The 22122-nt window shown below is 38.7% G+C and overlaps 2 protein-coding genes across 2 annotated transcripts in view; one reads left to right on the forward strand and one right to left on the reverse strand.

Moving 5' to 3' along the window:
* Positions 1-337: 337 nt before the first annotated feature.
* On the forward strand, positions 338-13252 carry LOC146576184 (arf-GAP with dual PH domain-containing protein 1-like). Its single transcript, XM_085271264.1, has 11 exons — positions 338-665; positions 2378-2508; positions 2952-3043; positions 4801-4883; positions 9419-9531; positions 9735-9881; positions 10202-10285; positions 10724-10786; positions 10903-10974; positions 11268-11496; positions 12599-13252. Exons 1-11 carry the CDS (start codon positions 575-577, stop codon positions 12625-12627), a joined length of 1134 nt encoding a protein of 377 aa, XP_085127390.1. The 5' UTR covers positions 338-574; the 3' UTR covers positions 12628-13252.
* Positions 13253-13659: 407 nt separating this feature from the next.
* The window catches only part of LOC146576185 (ras-related protein Rab-26-like), a 59098-nt gene continuing 50635 nt past the window's right edge, over positions 13660-22122 (reverse strand). The window contains exons 6-9 of the mRNA XM_085271265.1: positions 20195-20260; positions 19058-19114; positions 16808-16884; positions 13660-16292 (exon numbers count right to left, since the gene is read on the reverse strand). Of these exons, the coding sequence (XP_085127391.1) occupies positions 16193-16292; positions 16808-16884; positions 19058-19114; positions 20195-20260 (300 nt within the window). The 3' untranslated portion in view covers positions 13660-16192. The remainder of the gene's footprint in view (positions 16293-16807; positions 16885-19057; positions 19115-20194; positions 20261-22122) is intronic.

The following is a 22122-nucleotide window of genomic DNA, read 5'->3' on the forward strand; positions in this document are numbered from 1 at the left end:
GATGTCCAGTAAACTGTGCCAGTGAGTCAGCTTACAATGTACCTCTGTACAGTCTAATGGAACAGATCTAAAAGAAATGCAGTTATTATACACATTAAAATCAGTTTGTCCCTAGCATATTTAAATTAATCAAACCTTGATCTAAATTGTTCTTTTCTGTGTGACCGGTCCTGCCGAGTTTGTTAGTAGATTTGAATGACTGATCTGGCAGACTACATTTTGTAGTGAAGTGAAATAGCGAGGAAGAGGTCAAATATGGGTGGTTCCACTCTGCGTAAGTCTCCATTATGACCACTGGAGGTCTCCCTCCAAATAAACAAAGAAGAGTTGTGTTTGCATTTGCTGTTTCAGTGTTAAAGCATCTACACAACGCTGAACGTGCTTCATTTTTTTTCTTCTTCTCATCGAGGCACCACCTAAATTCGACACCGCTCCTGTTTGGCCAAGCGCGCTCTGACGCCCTGCGAATTTACTTCAGTTCGTCTGGCCACAGTATCTGGGCTACTTTCTATGCAAGACTGCTGGAGGATTTTAGGGGTTGATCAGGCGTCGGAGCAAAATAGGTTAAACTTAAATGACCTCCGATCACGAAATGATCAGACAGCGTGTGAAAGCGCTTCTGGACAAACCTGGGAATGGGAACTGTGCCGACTGTGGAGCTGCAGGTAGGCTGGAGGAGTGGAGTCACTCTCAGATGCTGGACATCCAGTTTTAAGAGTGTTCATACATTCTGTGGCAATCCCAACTGAGACACACGAACGTAACTGCTTTAGTTTCTCTTCTCGGGCAGTTATGACACCTGTGCGATAGTTGACACAATGAAGATTTTCACACTGATGCAATACGTTTGTGAGTTCTGATAAAAAAAAAAACAACAACAACAACCAATACTGTCAGTCGGAGGTTTTCAGTAGTTTCAGTAAAAAAAATTCTTTTATTATTATTATTTTTACTGTTCATGCTAAGTAGCCAAATGGGTGTTTATGTACGTGGTTGGTTTTCTTCTTCAGCTTGCAGACATGTGGTCACACACCCTGAGGAACACACCTAGTTGTTTAACATTAATCAAATCTGCAGCTCAGTATATGAGAGCATGCATGCATTTTCAAAAAGGTGTTGCTTGTGAAATTTACTTTCACTTATCTACTCTGCAGCCTTCAAGATTCTCTTGTGTCGAAGGCGACAAGCACATGAGAGCATCATATTAAAATACCAGTAATAAACACGGCTGCAGTTCTCTTGGAGTCCTTTCTTTCAGCTCTAAGTTTTGAACACACTCATACATTTTTAAATATATTTTTAGGCTCTGCGTGCATTACACTTTCTGTGTAGAATGACTTCAGTGTTAGACCGAGAGGGTGAGTCGGCGTGGGACTTGCTAACCACGCGGCAGCATCTTGTCTCAGTGTTACAGATACACGGTTTCGCATGTGCACAGTTTTTAAATTATGCTCGAGGAAGTAATCGAGCTCTTTGTTCTCATGCTCTCTTGCATGTGTGCGGCTTTGCCTTCCTCAGAGACGGTTTAAAGGCTGCTGAATGCTGACACCAATCTTGTTGCCCCAGTTCTGCGGTTCAGTTACAAAATAACCACAATGGCAGGTATAATATAGCCTCACGCTGGTCAGTGCAATGACGCTAAAAATTAAACTTCGAAATATATCTGCATCTCCTCACACCTTCACTGTATTATAACCCTGCTCAGCGTTTGTTCTCTGTACTAAATTTAAAAACATTTAGTGCAGCTTGTCATACTGCATGAGTTAAAAAAAAAAAGAAGAGTGTGTGGTATACATAAAACTCTGTGAAGTTTTTTCTTTCCCTGCTTTTCAACTTTTAAACCTTTGCTTAAGCATTCATGTTAAAGGTGAATGTGATGTGTATTTATGTATCTATTCCTGCATACAGACGCTTATTAAAAACACGGGGTCTTGATATAAATACTGAAGATTTAGGCTGCCTAAATTTAGGTCCTAGAAACAAGCTTATTGCGCACTAGTAACTTCCTGTGTATACTATAGTGAGCATATGTGGAAATCTATTTATGCTGTGCGCTGATCATCTGCTTATGTTAAAGACGAAGAGGCAGAATGACCGAGAAACAACCAAGCTTTTATCGTTGGCTTGTCTTAATCTTGTTATGCTTCTGCCTGTGCTGATTTCTGTTCTTTCTCAGGCGACATTTGTAACATATTTGTGTTTATTTGAAATCTTAATCAACTACAGCAATGGTTGTTCTATTTGCCTGTGATAACCACTTTTCCCAGTTACTATTTGGAACCATTAGTGTCTGTCAGGAATTTTTCAGTGTGGCAGTTACGTAAGGTAAAATATTTTGTGTGTGTGTGGTCATATACCTCTTTATCCTGCATTACAGGCCCAGAGTGGGCATCGTACACCCTTGGCGTGTTTGTGTGTCACAGCTGCTCAGGCCTCCATCGAAACATTGCTCAGATCAGCAAGGTCAAATCTCTTATTCTGGATCCCTGGACCCCTTCTGAGTTGGAGGTGAGAAACCCAGTAGGAGATCCTCTAGTAAGTGGGGATCAGCAATCAGGCTTGAAATCACATCTGCACCCATCTCTCTCAAGCATCTATGAGCAGCTATCTTTCTGTCTCCCACACTTCCCCCTGCATCTCTGCTTGAAAAAATAATAAAGGTCATCTATATGAATTAAGCTTGGACTAAAAGAAATGGGCCAGCAGCTGACGGACACAACCAGCTTCTTTGTGTACTTATGCAAAGGCGTGTCTGTGTATACTTCTCTGCGTGCTGAGCAGCATCCTCAATTTTAAATACGAAGACACAAAAGTGCAGCAGTCAAACTTTGGGCAAAGAGTCAGCCAAACTAACACTGAGCTCCAAACACAGCATTTTGAATATCTACAGAAAGCTGTGAACACAAACAGATATTCCTTATAGAGTGAATGTTTTTTCCCCTCCTCCACAGTTTATGGACTCAGTTGGTAACAATGCTGCCAAAGCCATATATGAACAGCTAGTTCCTGCCTTTTACTACTGCCCCACCTTCAAGGATTGCACGTAAGTAATCCATCCTCTTTTGTTCCACTTTATGTTTGAGTCACCTCTAAATACGCAGTCAAAATGTAAAGAAAGTACACCCTCTTTCACTTCGAAGGTTTTACACATTAGTACATAATAAAAAATATTATGTTCCTCAGCAAATCTTGAAATTTGGTAAATACAACCTCAGACAAGCTACAATACACGACATACTGCACTGTGCCATTGTATATTTAACAAAGATTAAGCCAAATTGCAGAAGCCGTGTGAAAGTATAACCTTAGGGATTGAGAGGGAAGGTAGCACACAGGTTCTACTAATCAAATGAACTTGATTGATTGATCATCAGTAAGTGTGAGCACCTCAAACAAAGAAGTTTTGGCAGCTTGTTGTTCTGGATCATTCAGATACGCACTGACACAATGCCCAAGATGAAAGGCATTTGCAGTGATGTTATAGAAGCAATTGTTGCTGCCCACTAGTCTGGAAAGGGTTATGAGGTCATTTTCCAACAATTTCAAGTCCATCTTCCTAGAGTGAGAAAGATTCTTCACAAGTGGAAAACATTGTAAGACCTCTTGCCAACCATGTTAAATGTTAAAGTACATGACAGTAGAAAATTAGAAAAACAAAAGAAATATGGCACTTTAGAAGGGTCGCCTTGATGCCGCCTTCATGGCTTATGTTTGCAAAGTTGCATCTGAGCATACCAGAAATCTTCCTGAACAATGCCTTTTGGACAGATGAAACCAAAAGTCAAAAGTCTGGCCATAATGCCAAGAACTATGTTTGGTAAAAAAAAATAAACGCAGCACCTCAGCACAAACACACCAAACCACCAGTCGAGCACAGTGACAAAGGGGTGATGATGATCATTTTAACACAGGCTAAGGACCAGATAATTTTTTATTATGTCTTGATATGTAAAACCTTTTAAATTGAAAGAAGGTTTCCATTTTCTTATTATGACTGCAACATGGATAAGCACAAAGCAGTGGGATATGACAGAAACTGTTTTTGTTTTTAGTAATAAGTATTGAAAACTATTAAAACTAGTAAATTTCTCTCTATATATGCTCTAAATTAATTGTTATTTTATGCAGTAAATATTAGCAATGGTGCCTTTAAGCCTGCAGCTGTTGGGAAAATGGATGTCTTCATTAACAAGTGGTTTTGGTTTGGCAGGATGACATTGATAAGAATGCCCAGTTCCTGTAGTATGAACAGGAAGCAGCAATTCAGCACGAGGGTTTCTTCTTAACTGTTCAGCGATATAAATAACAATTTTGAACAGCACCACAGTGACCTGTCATGTCAGAAAGTCTAAACGGGCATGTGTTGTGTTTTGGAGGGGTGACTGATGAGTGAAGAAAATAGGGATGAAAAAGGCAGATCCATTTACTACAGTGAAGAGCTGCACACACAGTAATACCGCAGCAGTTTGAACATACTGAGAAGATGCATACAAGTGCAATTATTATGATTATTATTATTAAGGGAACCAAAAAATACAGAAAATGGAAAAAAGGAGAAGAATATGACGCTAAAGAACATCACACACCATCTAATCGTTATTATGTTTGAAACAGGACAAGGGAGACACAAATGATAATTACAAGATGATGAGGTTGTATTTGATAGATGTTTGCACAAAATGAATCCACGAGGGTCGGCATCTGCGCAAGTTAATGAGATGTTTACAACAAATTAGCTGAGGCATGAAGTAAACATCAAACCCAGGCAGAGCTGAGTGTCTAACAGCCTCCGTTCTGCAGGGTCCTGCGGGATCAGTGGATCCGAGCCAAGTACGAGAGGAAGGAGTTTTTGTGCGTGGAAAAGCAGGAACCCTACTCGGCAGGTAAGAATACAACATACCTGTGCACAGTTATATGCATATAGTTATACCCTTTTACATGACCAAAAGAAGATGTATTTCTGCGTCTTACGCTGCACCACCCATTCAGTGTTGATTGAATCAGCGAGAAAGCGTCATCTATTAACCCAAACAAGGATCGAGGACAGAAAACACGCCACTTTACCACCTCCACTTCAAGTAATAATTCAGGAATTTGGGAATAAAGAAAATAATTGAAGGGCATAAAAACAGAAATGAGATATATCAGCTTAATTGGTGAGATGTTGGCAGGTGCTGTTGTTGCAGGAGGTACTATGTGACTTGGTAATGGCATCAAAGGGTGTAATAGGAAATAAATAGTCATGGTCCACCAGGCACCATCACCCAGTGCTCATTTACATAGCCCAGCCCAATTAGTCAGCTGTTTAGAGATAGATGGTGTGTCAGCATGGCTTATGTTGCAGAGACAATGAGGGTATGTCATCAAGTGAAGAAAACGGTCTTTTTCTGCCCTACAGATCCTTTTTATTCTCGTTTCTCACTAATTACCAAAACACCCTTTTCTCATTTTAGTTTATCTAAACTCAAACTTAATGTGTGAACACTTATCCATGCCTTTTGTGCTGAATCATGTCCCTTTCATAATGGACGTCTGGCTAATTGCCCAATGCAGTCTCATAAGAGACAAAGAATCACCAGTGGAAACCAGACTCAGTTAATCAATAACGGACGCCTCTGCCACTGACTGGCAATGAGTGTGCAAATGCCAAGACTGGACTACTATGAGTCTGCCTGTTATGACTATTGTGATTTTCGCATGCACGAATGTATGACACAGCTAAGATTATGACGCGAAGATTATGTAGCGTTTCCAAAACAATCTTCTCTTATTCACTTCTCTGAATAATATGGACACACCCTCATTAGTGGACGTTACATTTAGAGTTCTCATTTCATATCGTCAGTATCGTCTGTTGAGTTGCACAATGGCCATGATTGTAAAATGAGGTGCATTGCATCGCTGGGTGTGTAGCAGAAAATCCCTATGCTGTTTAAATCATGGCATAAAAATTGCTTTTTTTCTACAGTCGCAAGGGCAGTATGCAGTCGATTCACAAAACCTAAATAAAATAGCAAACAGAAAATGTATTTGAATTGAATCCATGCTAAAAGCAATAAAATGCACTTTAAGATATTTAAAGCAGATGATATATTTAACACCGATGACAGGAGAAACTTTATTTATATAAAAACAAAACTCCAGTTATTCGATTGTTATCTTTATACATCTTTATTCTTTCTAACCAATTTCTGAACTGTTGGTAACTATTTATTTATATATTGTTTTAAGACCTTTATACACACTGCATGTATGGTTTTCACCAAACTCGGTGCCAAAAAGATAGGCGTAGTTGTATTAATGACAATAAATTATTATTTATTTTAATATTTACAACTTTTTTGGACACTGTATGAAATGTTTAGATACAGAATATAAGTGCTGAAAATGGGCAAAAAGTTGAGGTTAATGTGTGAATAGTTAACCCGGCACTCTTTGAGATAAATGATTTAGTAGAACGGATTAATTTGAAGTATTTTTATTGTGATTAGACCTTTTTTTCCAGAGCAGGCTGTCTTGTTTTTCAGGGCAATGGGGATCTTGTGTTGTGTGTTCATACCTATTCATAGGATCTTATTTAAAAGAGCCACACATAAAGGATAGGCCTACCCCACAATGTTACAATGCTGCTAAGTTCTGAGAAATCCACTCTTCTCTTTAGCAACTACTCAGAGTTGAGCAAAGTCTGAGGAAATGGGAAGCTGTCAGACGTGTGTATATGTTACCCAGATAAGAAATGATGGTCACAAACCATACATACTATCAAGCTTGAAAGACTGCTTCCCCTGGTAACGTCTGTTTGGAAAACAGGAAACAAGGCAAGTTAAATTTTGTTCAACCCGACAGAAAGCAGTTTAAAAAAAAATTGTACATTATATAATACAATACTTTGTTACTCAAAACCACACCTTCAGAAGGTGTGTGTGTGCGATTGTGTCTTAGAATTTGTAGTAGGGCAGCATCACAGATGGTAGGTTCACATGCTGTAGTCCACATGATGAGGAAGCAGAATGTGATGGGTAAAATCAACACAGTTCCCTTTTAACTAAGTCGTATGAGGTTGTCACTGGGTGTCTCTGAGGAACCTCGTGCATTTAAAAATTAGCATAAAGCTTAAGATTTGCTTTTGTTGTGTGCCAATATACAATCTGAAGTGTATTGTGCGTTGTATTGTTAGTGCTGCAGAGTAGATGTGCAAGGCAAGCAGGAAGGTTTGTAACTAATTGCTCTGGTCTCGTGTTAGTCAGGTCAGCTGAACATATTTAAAATGTAGACCGCAGATTTGAGTCTGGGCTAAGATCCTGGCACACATATGGATGTTTGCATGCAGAAACTAAAAGTCTTCTCAGTTGCAGGTAGAGAATATAAAGCCCTGTTATCATAGTCTCATGACAGTCAAACTTTGTCTCTCTGTCAATGCTCCCTTGTGTTGTGCTGTGCAGAGGTTTAGAGCATGTGAATATGCGTGCCTGCCGTGGAGGAAGAATGCCCTCTTTTGTGCATGAGCATTGTATACAACAGCGCACATAGATTTTATGCCAAAACATGCAGTATTCATCTGTGCAGGATCTGGAGAGAGACGGACACTGCCATCCGAAACTCCCTTTGCTCTTCCAAGTGTTTGCACATCTTTAACTTTCTGTTATCTCAGTGAATCATTTCTCTTCTTCTCCTCTGTTCTGTCGTTGTGGAAGGTTTGACCCCATCCCAGAGGTGGAAGAAAACAGGTTCAGGTTCATAAATTATTGATGAAGCTATTGCTCAGCCACAGCAATAGGTTCTATTTGTGACTCAAAATGCATATTTAAGTAGGAAAGTGAAGAAAGATGCAGGTGTACCATAATTCTAGGTACTGTAATTTACTGTATAAATTTCTGGCACATCCTCCTCTTATTTTGAAGCCTCTGGCCTCTATAGCAATGTATTTAACCTCATGCAGCAGCAGCAATTAACTGAGGTGCTTTTTTTTTTTTTTTTTTTGGTACAGTTTCTTGCGGGGGAAGTAGTTTTCGTTGTTTCTGACGAATCAATGTAATATATTACTAGGAACACATGCAGCTATTCATATCCAGTCAGATTTCCATTTAATTTTGATTAAGACCATTTGCTCACGTAGTATGCACCCTTAAACACTTGGCTGCCTAATTAGCCTTTTGAGTGCTACATGTAAAAATGGGGAAACTTTGTAGTTCACGTGTGACTATGGCGATTGCGTTGTAGCATCACAGTGTTGGTAGAGTAACAGCTGAGGAACAATACCCAAGTGTTTTTTGATTTCGTATCAACTTCAGCATCAGGATCTAGCTCTCTGTTATTTGGGTGCATTTTATATTTCCTTAGTGTTTCAGTTTTAATTGTCTGTATGAGAATAATGTTATTACGGTTTTGTGTGTGGCCATGGTCAAGAATAGGACCATCTACTACTGTGTGTGTGTCTATGTGTTTGTGGGGAGGAGAAAATAGGTGAATGATTGACATGATTATTTAGGTATGACTAAAAATAAGTGGAGTCATTCACTGCTCCCGATTGTTCAGTTACAGCTATGAAACAAACGTGCTTAGTGTGTGTGCTAGCATATTTGTTTCAGTCATTTTCAGGCTTGTAGATCAGTAGAAGCTTAATTATTTATGTATAGTAAAAGCCATTACTGAGGTTCTTAGAACAGTGGTCACAAATACTAAAAGGGTACACACACAAGCACAAGGTCATCAGTATGTCTTTCAGTGGCCTCCACCAATGTTGTTACTGGTTAGCTCTTCAAGCGATTGTGTAATAGGCGTTTAATTCACCGGATGAGTAACCACAAGACGTGGTTGTGCAATAATATAACTTATGTTTTCTTTAGCATTTGGATTAGTTTAAACCTATTTAGCAAGACAATGTGGGTTTAGGGATTTCCGTACTTGCTTTCTGGAATTAAAGTGTCAGCCATGAGTGTAAGGCGGCATGAGTCAATTTTTTTTTTTTTAATGGCAAGTGGATATAAAAGCTTTGTGTATTGTGCAATTGCTGCAACTCTTCAGAACAATTTCTGTCTAAATATATCAAAATAGTAGGAGTTAACCTGGCAAAGCAAATTAAACCATATAATTTTAGATTTTATTTGAAACATAGCATGAACATAAGCGATGGGAACTGAACACTGAACAGGGTCAGAAACAAAGGTCCAAAACAAATGCCAATGCTACAGTATATGCAGAGAGGCTATCATTGTTTTATAATGTAAATGGATCAGCCTTAAAAGTGACAGTTTTCTTCTTGCTCTAAATCACCCAGTGCACATTTATCTATCTGATTATCAAGTTAATAACAGTTTGTTTATTTGTGGACATTTCTTAGATGTGTGTCTGAGATTTTCAGCATTAATAAAAGTTGTTTTGCTTTCACCCCCAACCTGTGTTTCTCTCCTCCTGGCAGGCTACAGAGAAGGGTTTCTGTGGAAACGTGGCAGAGACAATGGACAATACCTAAGCCGAAAATTTATTCTGTCCGAGCGAGAGGGTGTGCTTAAATACTTTAACAAGCATGACGTGAGTTCTGTCTGTTTTGCTTACGCTCTATCACTTCATACATGTCCTGATTTTTCTCTTTGTAATATATGAAGTTGTATAAATAAGGAGCCTGTGTGTTTTGGCAAATGTGGTTATCTCCTAGTCTACAATTGGTTAATAATGTGCAAAAACAGCCTTGATAATGGCGAGAATGTTTAACAAAAAGTCTTTACTTTCTGCAGGCCAAAGAGCCTAAAGCGATTATGAAGATCAATACTTTGAATGCCACTTTCCAGCCATCCAAAATGGGCACTGCCCATGGTCTGCAGATAACCTACTTAAAGGACAACAGCACTAGGAATGTCTTTGTTTACCACGAGGATGGAAAGGTGAGTTGACACGCCCCGTTTGGTGTTTCAGATGGGAAATCGTGAGCTTGGGAAAGTTAATGTGTCCCTCTAGAGGAAAAGGTTGGCAATTACAATTCAACATGTAACAAATTTACTTTAGTAAGAGCATCACAGGGATCTGTTTAATTAAAAATAGTGACCAATATATTTGCCAATAGCTTAGTTTCAGATGGTTTTCTTACAAAGCATTTTTAAGAAGTTACCTTGTTAGTGGAGTTAATTGGGGATGGGACCAATGGTTTAAATGACATGATAATGTGTAACTTAGCCATTATACTTCCTTATGTCCTTCTCTTAAGGAAATAGTGGACTGGTTCAATGGCATCAGAGCAGCTCGATTGCGCTACCTGCAGGTGGCTTTTCCTCTAGCTCTAAACTCTGAGGTGAGTAAGTGCTCTCATATATGGGCTCCTGCATGAAGGCAGCTACAACTAAGGTGGCTGAAGACAAGTTTTTCCTTTTCTTTTGAACTTGTCATTATGAAGGTAATATTGCACACAATAATGGCATCTTTTGTGCTTCAATCTGGTTGCTGTACTCATGATTTAAGCTCATGTAGAGGTTTAATTTAAACCTTTTGCAGGTGTTTTTAACTTCAGTACAGCTCGGTAAACTGTATTTATTTCTAAAATGTCAAATTCAATTCAATTCAGTTTTATTTATGTAAAACACTAAATCACAACAACTTCTCAATGTGGTTTAACTGCAAACCAGTAGTCAGTTTAATATAAGCATGCGCACATATACAGTTAAAAAAGAAACGAACAACAAATCAAACGTTTTCCTGAAATGATTGAGTATGTTTCTTTTTCTTTGTGCAGCTGCTGCCAAAGGTAACCAGAAACTACCTAAAAGAGGGCTACATGGAGAAGACTGGTCCAAAGGTGATTTTGTTTTGTGTAGATAAATTGCCGATCATATAGCACAGGAGAAAAATAAAATAAAAAAATCACAGTGATGCCGTCAAGATGACTTCGATGTCTTGTTTTCTGTCCTGCAGCACACAGAGGGCTTCAAGAAGAGGTGGTTTACGATGGATGACAGGAGGCTCTTGTATTTCAAGGATCCACTGGTAGTAAAGTTTCACCAGTAAAACATATGAAAATAATTTTAATTACACACTGTGACCAGCAGATGGTGCTGTGATGTTTCTCTACAGTCAATTCTTGTTTTTAAGAGACCATGACCCAGAATTTGTGCAAGTAGCCTTTAGCACAGCGCCTTTGATTTTATTCACACGTTTTGTGTGTTTTTATACTTTAATGAAGCAATTTCCATATCCATTAACTCTTCTGAATTTAAGTTTGATTCAGGTACATAAAACTACATTACATACATTAAAACTGCTTCTCTCTCTGCTTGTAGGATGCCTATGCACGTGGTGAGGTCTTCATCGGTAGTCAGGAAAATGGCTACATTGTGCTTCCCAACCTCCCTTCCACTATCCAGGGTTACCATTGGCCATTTGGAATAACAATAGTGACCCCAGATAGGAAGTTCCTCTTTGCATGTGAGACCGAAGTGGAGCAGAAAGAATGGATCACTGCTTTCCTTACAGTTATTAACAGACCAATGCTGCCTCAGGAGTATGCAGGTTAAAATAAAAAAAAATTACAAAACACATACAGTGCTGTGCAAAAGTCTTGAGCCACCCCTCATTTTTTAATATTTTGCTAGGAAATGTGCAAAGATACAAAAAAGTGCTGTGTAAATAGTTATCAGGAATTGTTCTCAATGCTTCTTTAAGGATGTTCAAAGCTCTTCTTTGGATGTTGGCTGGCTTTTGTTCCATTCTTTGTTGAGATGATCTCACACTGATTCAGTAACGTTGACCTCCGGGCTCTGGGGAGGCCAATCCATGGCTGATACTGTCCCATTGTGTGTTTTCTATCAAAGGTATGCTTTTACTGCACTTGCAGTGAAAAATGAAGCTGCTGCCAATCTGACAATTTCTAGATAGTATTGCACAGTGGATCAAAATCAGATACTTTTCTGTGTTCATAATTCCATCGTCCATCCATCCAAACATCCTTTTCTGCTCATCCTTATTAGGGTTGTGGGTGGACTGGAGCAGGTATAGGGCAAGAGTCAGGGTACACCCTGGACAGATCGCCAATCTGATGCAAGGCTCATATTTCCACCAATTTTGACAAAATCTGACACACAACTGGCTGAAAACCATGACAGAGCTTGGTTGTAGAAACTTACACTGTTGTGTACACTTTTTAGCTCAAAGCTCTTTGGGAATCACCTTATTAGTACATAAATACTATTTTGTACCTGTCAAACTGTGTTATCTTTGGCATTTGTTAAGATTAAACAAAAGAAATGGTAACAAATTTTAAATTGGTTCTAGTCTGTTATGTGCAGAGACAGCACCGGCTCATGTCCTAAATGCCTTATAATGCTTGAAAGAGTAACAGGTTAGTCTTGAATGGTTTCGCGAAACAAAACATAAGATATTCTTCAGGTCAAGAACAAGACCTGGACTTAAAGTGAGTGAAAAAGCAGCTGATGTCAAAAGAAGATCTTTAGAAAGAATGAAACAAAGTCGGGTCCTTGGAAGCAAAATATAAAGAAATAAGGAGTGGCTCAAGACTTTTGCACAATACTGTAAATCGTTTTTTAATACATAGAAGAACGTGCCACTATTTTCTTAACTCATGTGGCTCTATTTTCTTTCTCCTTTTCTACAGTGGAGGCATATTTTAAGCACAAACCGTGATGAGGACGAAGAACTTGGTGCAGGGTGAGGAATATAGAAACTGCCGCTGGAAGAAGAAAAAAACCTTGACATCTTGTAATAGAAGCACTTACGAAAACTGAAGGCTCACATAGAAAACAGCCTCACGGTGACACAGCTTTGATTATTTGGCATTCCAGCAGTTACCCTTTTGTCTCTGCCTGTCGTCTTCGTCAGCCTCACCTACATGATGTGCCAGACACGTTTCGTGGGGAGCCATGAATGTTAGCTAACTCATCTGCTATGTGGTCTGACTTACTTTCATACTTGAAACAGGACATTTACACTGAATGTGCAGATGTGTGTGTGTCTGTAAACTTGGAGTTAGAACGGCTGCTGCTCACGAGATTTCAGTGTAGTGTTCTGTCATCAGTAACAAGATTACATTTCAGATGTATGAACTGCAAACTTCTGACCAATTATATGCAGACCAAAACAGATTTATCTGACATCAAACTGCATGTTAACATCATTAAGGTGGTATACATACATTATTTTATATTAGACTTTCTGTAAAAATATGTGTAATTCTGAATGTATTTATTTTTTTTAAACTGTCTAATTTTCTATGTGCCACACAGGTAGAATAAACAATTTTTGCTTTTTTTTTGTTAGCACAGATGTAATCAATGTAACAACTAAGTACTGCCTAGCCTTACTGCTTCTTCTATATATACACAACTATTTAAATATTTCCTTTATGTCATGAGTTATTATCCAGCAGAGGGAGACATAGGAAAGGCTTTAGACTAAAAAAGGCTCCAGCAGCTTAACTTCATCAAACCAGTGATTGCTGGTCTACACTTTAAGTGATTTGTGAAAGCAGCCCTAGGAAAAAGGCACAACAAGGTTTGAGCACTACTGTCATTGGACTGTCGCACAATTTGTTCAAACCTGAAGAGCTGACGTCAATCAGCGTGAACACGCACATGCTCTCTGCTGCGCTCAGTGATCTGTAATTGCATGCTTTGTATTGTGTAACTGTCCAAGAAGAGAATTTGTGTAAGAGAAATATGATGTATACATATTTTTTTTATTGTAGTTTTAAGTTACAAGAAAGAAGTTACACACTGAAAAGTAGTAAACCAAATAAACAATACTCTTAACTTCAAGGCTAAAAGAAAGAAACATGGGCATGTACAGTAAGTGCAGTACAGTATGTGGTTTCTGTGACTGAGATGGAGTCTTTCTAAGCAACAGTATATAAAATGTCATCTGTGATTCTTATATTAATTATAAGTTAAATACTGTTAACCGATTAAAGGTGACATACTGCTCAAAATGTTAAGAAAACATGGCACTATATACCCAATTTATATACGAATATACAGAAAACACATACATGCAGTACTGTGCAAAGGTTTTGAGTCATCGGTCATTTCCTTTTAATCTACTTCCAAAGACCCAGACTTTCTTGTTTTTAAGGTGGTCTTGAGGATTAGTTCTCCAGGTTTTCTGTTATTGTTTTCTGGAGATTGGCTGCATTTTCACCCATTTTCAGTCCAATTCTTGTACCTGACATCACAAAATAGCATTTTGTTGCTTTTTGCTATAGAAAAAATGATTTAAATTATTGAAGCATTTAAAAAGGCACAAACTAATGCAACTCAAAGGATGAAGGCAAAAGGCTTTTTTAAAAATTGTATCTTTAGCTTCGATGTTACTGTTGCAAAAACACATCAATTGTTCCCATTTCTTTAGTTGAATCCAAAAATGCCAAAGATAAACAAAGATGGGCATAAAAATATTATTTTAGCATCAACAAGATTGAGTTGATTTCTCAAGGGCTATAGCTGAAAACCTAGCTTATCTCAGTATAGTGTGCAGATGTCCTTAAAAATACTGAGGAAACTGGACAATTAGAAGAAGAAGCAGATGAACAGTATCTGAAGGTCAGGGTGGTGATATCATATTATCTAACAAATGGACTGAAAATCAGGTTTGAAGTGATGAATGCAAATTTGAAATTTTTGGTTAAATTGATTAATATGTGTTAAGGAGGTCAAGAGATAACAGTGAGCATCTACAGCCAAGTGTAAAACATGGTGGAGGCTCTGTCATTGTCTGATGCTGCATATAAGTCAGGGGTGTTGGCTTCAAGTTTTAGCATGGAAATGATCCCAAACACACTGCCAAGACTGGAGGTCAACTTTACTGAAGCAGTGAGGGATCATCTTGACAAAAAACAGAACAAAAGGGATCCAACATCCAAAGAAGAGCTTCAAATGTCCTTCAAGACCCCTAAAGAACTATTCCCAATGATTATCTAAAGAGACTTCCAGCTTGTTAGAATTCTATGATCTCTGTGTTTGACTTATATACAGTATTTCAATGTATGTTTGCACGTTTCGATAAATCACTGCAGCTATTTCCCTGCAAAATATAAAGAAATGAGAGGTGGCTCAAAACTCAGCATTTAAATACACTGTCATGATTTGCATGGATTTCAAAAAACAAACAAAAAAGAAACAAACAGAGAAATAAAAAAAAATTACAGATGTTTCATGTACAATACTTCAGGTCTCTATAGCTCTTTATTTCTCACTTCACTCCCATGCTCTTATTCCTATCTAAAGTGCTGTTCTCTTCTATCCAAACTATTTTACATGCAGAAAAAAAAAGTAGTATTTACACCATAATGACCAAAAAAAGCCCAATTTTATATTCCTGTATATTGCATACAGTGTGTTTGACTATCTGTTTTTAATAATTTAACAAAAAATACAGATCAGGAACAGTGGTTGCATTACAGCTCTTCAAAACTCAAATGTCTAAATTTGTTTAAACATTATATTAATATGGATTCATATCTGAATGCTGTTAATGCTCATTGTATCCAAAATAGCGACACCCATTTGCTTTTACTAGATTTTTGTGTTAAAATAATACAAATCCCCCCCACCCCCAAATCCACAGCTGAAACAGACTAAATTTATGCTGGTGAGCTAACCCGGCTCCAGGGAGCCTGTTGAATCATTGATTTGACCACAAACTGTACAGAGGACACTTCACTACACATTTACTATTTGAACATTCATCCGTAACATCCGAAGAAAATGACAGTTGCATCTAACACAATAATTATATGCAGAAATTAAACTGCTTTAAAAACATGCATTTTATCTCTGCAACAAACAAAACAAAAAAGACCCTTCAAAATAAAAGAAGGACACCAGGCAACGGTGAAGATAATTGTGTAGCTGCAGTTGAAAAAGGGTAATAACTGAGGTGTGCCATCTTTGCCTTTTGCCAATTATAACCTTGGGCTACATTTACAGCTACAGAAGGAGATGGGTGGGGAAAAGCAAGACGCACATACACATGATGCAGGAAGGCAACGAGACTAGTGAGGACAACAGTGAGATTGTGTGTGCTGACACAATGACATCTGAAAATGGACGAGCAGAAGGTCGAACGGGTTTATACCTCGCTGGAGCTGACTCCTCCTTTCTGATCACACCAGATATGAACATGTACAGTATGGAAATAAGTGGCACACACACACACACACACACACACAGAGCCAAAGAGTGACTGGGGCAGGCTTTTAAGACCGGCAGCAGCCAGTGCCCTTCATTTCCTTGTTCACGTACTCATGGAGCTTAAACTTCTCACTGGGATCCTTCATGGACCTGTGCTTCAGCTCCCTGAGGAAAAGGAAGAGGATATTGAGGTAAAGGACCTTTACACACATTAACCTATTTTTGAAAACTCTGTGTTAGTTGACTGAATTGGCTGTCAGTCAACTAACACAGGAGATTCACATTCATACCTATGGACAGATTAGAAAATGCTCAGACTGAAATACTAAAACTGGACTGTGAGAGAAAGCCCGTGCAGAAAAGGGGAGAACAAGCAGAAGTCAGAGGTAGGCAAAAAATTTAATATTGTGTAACCACCTGACTTTCTGCCATTCTTTTAGCCAAATAAAGACAAAAATAAACACTAGTAAGGGAAAACTATTATTTAAATCTGTACTTCAGATCTTTATTGAAACATTTGCAACTTCAAGGAAGCATTTACACGAGTAACAAATCTTTTTGACTCCACATTGACGTCCATGTTTATATGAAAATACTAAATGTTTTAAATTAAAAACCACATTTTATATTCATACATCCTTTATATAATCCCTGACACTTGCAAAGAGAAATATACTTACTTGGCCACAGCAGTGAAAGCCAGCTCTACATTGAGGCCTGACCTGGCGCTGGTCTCCATGAAGGGAACTCCGAATTCCTGCAGAGCCAAAGCAATGAATCTTAATGCAAAGTGCTTTTTTTGTGCTCTCTGTGATGTTTGTACTAAAACCTCAAAAAAATAATCTTTTCTTTCTTAATTTTTTAAGAAGCAGCTTTGAGCAGAGGAGCTCAAGACACTGGAGAAAGATGTTTACAGTCATAATAAACTGCAAACCTGTCCATTAATCTGTTCATTCAGCCATGTGCTGCATTGAAACATTGCTAAGGTCTGAATTTCCTAAATTTTGATTTGTGATTTGATGCAAAACATCTGTTCCACCGTATCCCAAAGGTGCTCTATTGGATTGAGATCTGGTGACTTTCGAAGCCATTTGAGCACAGTGAAATCATTGTCATGTTCCAAAAACCAGTCTGAGCCATCAGAAGATGGGCAGGATATGGTTAGCAATAACACTCAGGTAGGTTGTGCTGTTTAAAAAAAAAAAATGCTTGATTTGATTAAAAACAGGTGGCATGGTGGTTAGGACTACTGTCTCACAGCAAGAAGGTCCTGAGTTCAGGCCAGGGTGGAGTTTGCATGGGTTCTCCCTGGGTGCTCTGGCTTCCTCCCACAGTCCAAAGACATGCAGTTAGTGGGGTTAGGTTAATTGGAAGCACTAAATTAGATGTGAGTGTGATTGGTTGTCTCTGTCTATGTGTTAGCCCTGTGACAAACTGGCGACCTGTCCAGGGTGTACCCTGCCTCTGGCCCTAAGACAGCTGGGATAGGCTCCAGTGCCCCCCACCGACCCTGAAAAGGATAAGCGGAAGCAAATGGATGGATGAATTAAAAATGTGCTGAAATATATCCCGTGGACCATTACTACACCAACAGACGCCTGAATGGTTATAGAAGGTAGGAGCCATTTAGTTTTTACCAAATGAATGTTGCAGCAGAAATCAAGACTCAAACCAGGAAATATTTTTTCCAATCTTCTGCTGTCCAATTTTGGTCAGCCTGTAAAATTTGTAGCCTCAGTTTCCCATTCCAAGTGTAGCCCATCTACTTCAAATTTCGCAATGCCGTCCACTCAGAGATTCTGTTCCGCACACCTTGGTTTTAACAAGTGTTTTTTTCAGTTACTGTTGCCTTCCTATCAGCTCCAAGCAGTCTGGCCATTCTTCTCTGACCTCTGACAAAAACAAGGCATTTTTACCAAGATAGCGCTCACTGGATAGTTTCTCTTTTTCACACCTTTCTCTGTAAACTCGAGAGGGAGCTGTGTGGTAAAATTCCAGTAGATCAGCAGTTTCTGAAAACACACTAACAACCATGCCTCAAAGTTACCTCCCGGTCTGATGCTCGGTTTGAACTTTGTCTTGACAATGTCTACATGCCTGAATGTACCGAGTTGCATTAGATATTTGCGTTAATAAGAAACCTCATGAAATGGCCTATAAGTGTATGTATAAAATGTTAACACAGCAGGATTAAGCTTGAAAGAACAAATTGTGACTGGTGGATAAAAACTGCATAAAAATGTAGTGCCCAGCAGCTTCACACTTGTTCACTTGTAGATAATCCAGCTCGGTGCCATCTCCATGCTTTCCCTCTGCAGGCAAATTTGTATCAGCAAACAGAGATGATAACTGATGTGTCTTTTTCCTTCCAGGCTGAGCCCCGAGTTACTTATTGGCACTTTATTGCTGCCATTTCTAAAAAGAATTGCTTGGCAGTTTACCTTTTTTTTCAGTGCACTTGGTTTTGAGGCAGTGCAAGGATTTGCAGTCGCACTGAAGAAAGAGCTATAAAACTGGGGATGACTGACAGTCGATACATGTTATGCAGAAGCTCATAAAACACGATGAGCCATAAGACACAATTCTACAGAGTAAATACTGACTATCAAATTTTTATTATCTATGGGGGAGAAAACACATCCGAGTCTTATCTTCCGTTTCCTAACAGCAGAAGGAAATCTCAGATAAAGAGCTAGAGTGAGAATGCAAACGGATCTCCAGATAATCACACATTTCTGTAATATTTATAATCCTCATGCTTGCCATAAAAATCCAATCAGCCATATAAATCCCTTTGGAAAAGCACATATACAGAAAAATTAATGTCTTCACTGTTTAGAAAAAGATTGGGGCAAAATTTCTGTTTATATTGTGTGGACCTTCAGACTATGACACAGCTAAACAAATCCCCATGCATCTTAGTTCTTCACCTTAGCAAGTCTCTCACCATCTTCTCTCTTCACCACCCTGTCATGAGTGGCATCAGCCTGATGAGACAGGAAAAACAAGGTTACAATCCAGCATCAAGCAACCATCAGCATCAGCGCCAAATATGCTTTCACCAATTGCAGGCTTTTTGCCATATATAAGCCTCGTTCTGATCCGATGGCAGCTAAGAAGTCTCGGGATGCTATTAAAAGGCTGTTATGGCACGTTAGGTGACTGAAAGTAGACAGAGCTCTGAGCCAAAGACATCTGTTCTCTGCTTAGAAAGAATGACAGTTCCAGAAAATGTGTTTCGCTAATATTTGCAAATTTGATTGACAGTTATTAGATGTGTGCGCACACAGAATGACTCAGGACTCATTGGCAGAAGAGATGTTGTATTTCAACTGGACCCTCATGGCTAAATAAAGGATACATAAAAAAAAAACAGGTTTTTAAGCAAATGTCACCAATAATCAACTGACTGAGCTTCAAACAGCTTTAGCAAGTAGTTGTGCTTAAGCACAGACATCAGTTGATGCTAAGCATGCGTCTGTTGGAGCAGCAAATTATTACTGATACTTAGAAATACAACGATACTTATTTTTTCTGAATTTTCTTAGATGCAACATTAGAGAACTTTTTTGTGTGTGTTTTGGTATTTGTCGCTATTAACAAATCCCATAAAAGACAAAATCCAGTTCAAAAATCAAGTGTGCATTATATTGTCCCTCACTTCCAAGCCCTATTAAAGGCTTTAAACCAAAGGCAAGACCCAACAGTTTCATTGTCAGGTGCTAACTTGATAGTGGAAGAATTTACATTAGGTGCCACAGTAATGGGTGTGTATAAAAATGATGGGACTTCTGTGAGTGTCAGATTGAGTACCTTTAAGCACAAATCAGGTCAGATTATTGCCCAAAGCTGTCCTTTCAAACATGTAACACATGTGTTTAAAGTATTTCCACATGCCCACTCACTGTGTATCCAAGGGGCAATTATCTGTGCCACTATCATATCCCTGTCAGATGGGTTTTGTACATGTGAGCTGGCAGCTCACTCAGGTAATCTCTAGAAAAGTTCGGTATTGCAACGCATGTGTAAAAAACTGTTACCGCTATGAAAGAATTTCAGTGCCTTGCCTTGTTTCCAAGCAGCATGAGCACTACATCTTGTTGGGCGTATTCGTGGATCTCAGTCAGCCATGCCTGATAAACACAAGAAAAGAAGAGACAAGGATAAATGTGTGGTATGCATATGGAAGGACTCCGAAAAAGCAAACCCTGTCTGGGACTTCGCAAGGACAAGCTCAAACATTAAATCTAATCACAAAGAGTGACAAAAATAAAGGGTAAAGAAAGAGGACAGAGGATCTGGGGAATCGCAATATTTTAAGATTTTAACAAACTGTATAGTAAGATTGTAAAAAATATCATCATCAGTTAAAATCAGCTGCATCGTGGTTTAACTGTAATATGTGCCGTGGGGAGAGAAAGTCATCCAGGGGAACAAACAGCCTTTCTTACTGTGTGAGCTTCGACAGCTGCTGAACCGTCCGTTCACTGTTAATGAGCAATTAGTTAGCTCAAACAAACACCTGCTGAAATATTCCCCGCCGTCTCAGCACAATGCCTAATTGTACCCACAGCGAGTTATTCTGCATAAGTTTCTGCAGGTGATCAATCCTTTTTTTGTTTAGTGGTCCCACTCAGACAACTACAGTTAAGTCTGCTGATGACACTGCATTTGTAAAGGAATTTCTCAGCGTCTCTGTGTGCCAGCATATGGCCGAGGGAGACTATAAGCAGGTTTCATGTAAATCCACTATAAACCGTATGTGTCGCCTTGATGTGACTTCTTGGTATGCAACAGTTTTGTTTATTCAAAAATCTGGAACCTAAACGATAAACTTTGTCTCCCCAGTTTTGGATTCAGCTTTTTTGATGTCTTTTAAAAGGAAAACAACTAAAACAAAAATTCAGGTTTTTGGAGAAAAGCAGAGTTTGTTGCAATGCAGTTTATTGAGCTTCTCCTGATAAAAGCAGAGTCACCTAAGAAAAGAAGCAGAAGGAACAGTAAAGCGACAACAAAGTGATCCCGGGACCTCAAACCTTAAGCAAGCAAAGTGAGTGAGAGACAGACGAAGGACAAGCAAAAGGCAGAGGGAGACAGGAGCCACTGGCTCCGATTTCTTTGTTACAAAGAAAAAAAACACAACAAATATATTGTACACAAGCACAGACGATATGTGAATCCTAATCAGTCACAATATGTAGGGACAGCTGACTAATCAGGACAGTCGGGCTGATTGCTGATGGGCTGGTTTATGTTCACCTCTCTTTTGAGACGGATGAGTGGGAAAAATTAGTTCTGACAACTACTTTATTTTTTCCACTATCTCCATTCATCTAACAGCATCATAGTAAATCAGATGAATTCTATCATCTGAGCGATTTCTCATAGGGGCGTTGGAGGAAGATGCTGTCAAATATGCTATGTGAACCGACCTGTTTACCAGAAGACAGATCCCAGTTGCAGCTGGGAACGAGGAAATGTGGATGAAATTTTGTGTTATCAGCTTAGGCTACAAGGCTAGTACAACGTTTGATATAATACCAATACATATAACTGAGGTTATTAGCCTAGTTTATTTTGCGCAGCCCAGTAGGTACGAGATGAATCACAGATGGCCTACCATTTTAAGTTAAAAAAAAAACTTAATTTAAAGGTTCCAGTAGGATCTATGTGATATTGAATAACTCCCCTATAATAGAATTTTGTGGTAGCTTTGGAGCAGCAGATAAACCCATCTGACACTGCTGATAATGATAAGCATGAAGAGGCCATGACTGAGGGGACAGGTAGCGACTAGTCTATTAAATAATTTGAATTAAGTTATTTATGTCTCGTAAAAATATATACCACACAGAGTATATGTGTTTTAAATTGTATCAAGACATTCAGAATACATCTGGGTAGCCTTCTGCAAACATGAATTGTAGACTATTATGATATGAATTGTTAGAAAAAATCAAAAATGATCCCAAATTCCTCCACCATGGAATAAGTA

This window comes from Mchenga conophoros, linkage group LG4, assembly GCF_057382185.1.
Source record: "Mchenga conophoros isolate Kocher_MC1m ecotype Shallow Benthic linkage group LG4, M_conophoros_male_GT1.1, whole genome shotgun sequence".
Classification (NCBI taxonomy): Eukaryota; Metazoa; Chordata; class Actinopteri; order Cichliformes; family Cichlidae; genus Mchenga; species Mchenga conophoros.

What these genes read in the sequence shown, in the direction of transcription:
- LOC146576184 (XM_085271264.1), top strand. Translation starts at nt 575, where the DNA reads ATGACCTCCGATCACGAAATGATCAGACAGCGTGTGAAAGCGCTTCTG. An exon ending in AATACTTTAACAAGCATGAC is followed by an intron (nt 9,532 to 9,734) that starts GTGAGTTCTGTC and finishes TACTTTCTGCAG; the next exon opens with GCCAAAGAGCCTAAAGCGAT. An exon ending in TGTATTTCAAGGATCCACTG is followed by an intron (nt 10,975 to 11,267) that starts GTAGTAAAGTTT and finishes CTCTGCTTGTAG; the next exon opens with GATGCCTATGCACGTGGTGA.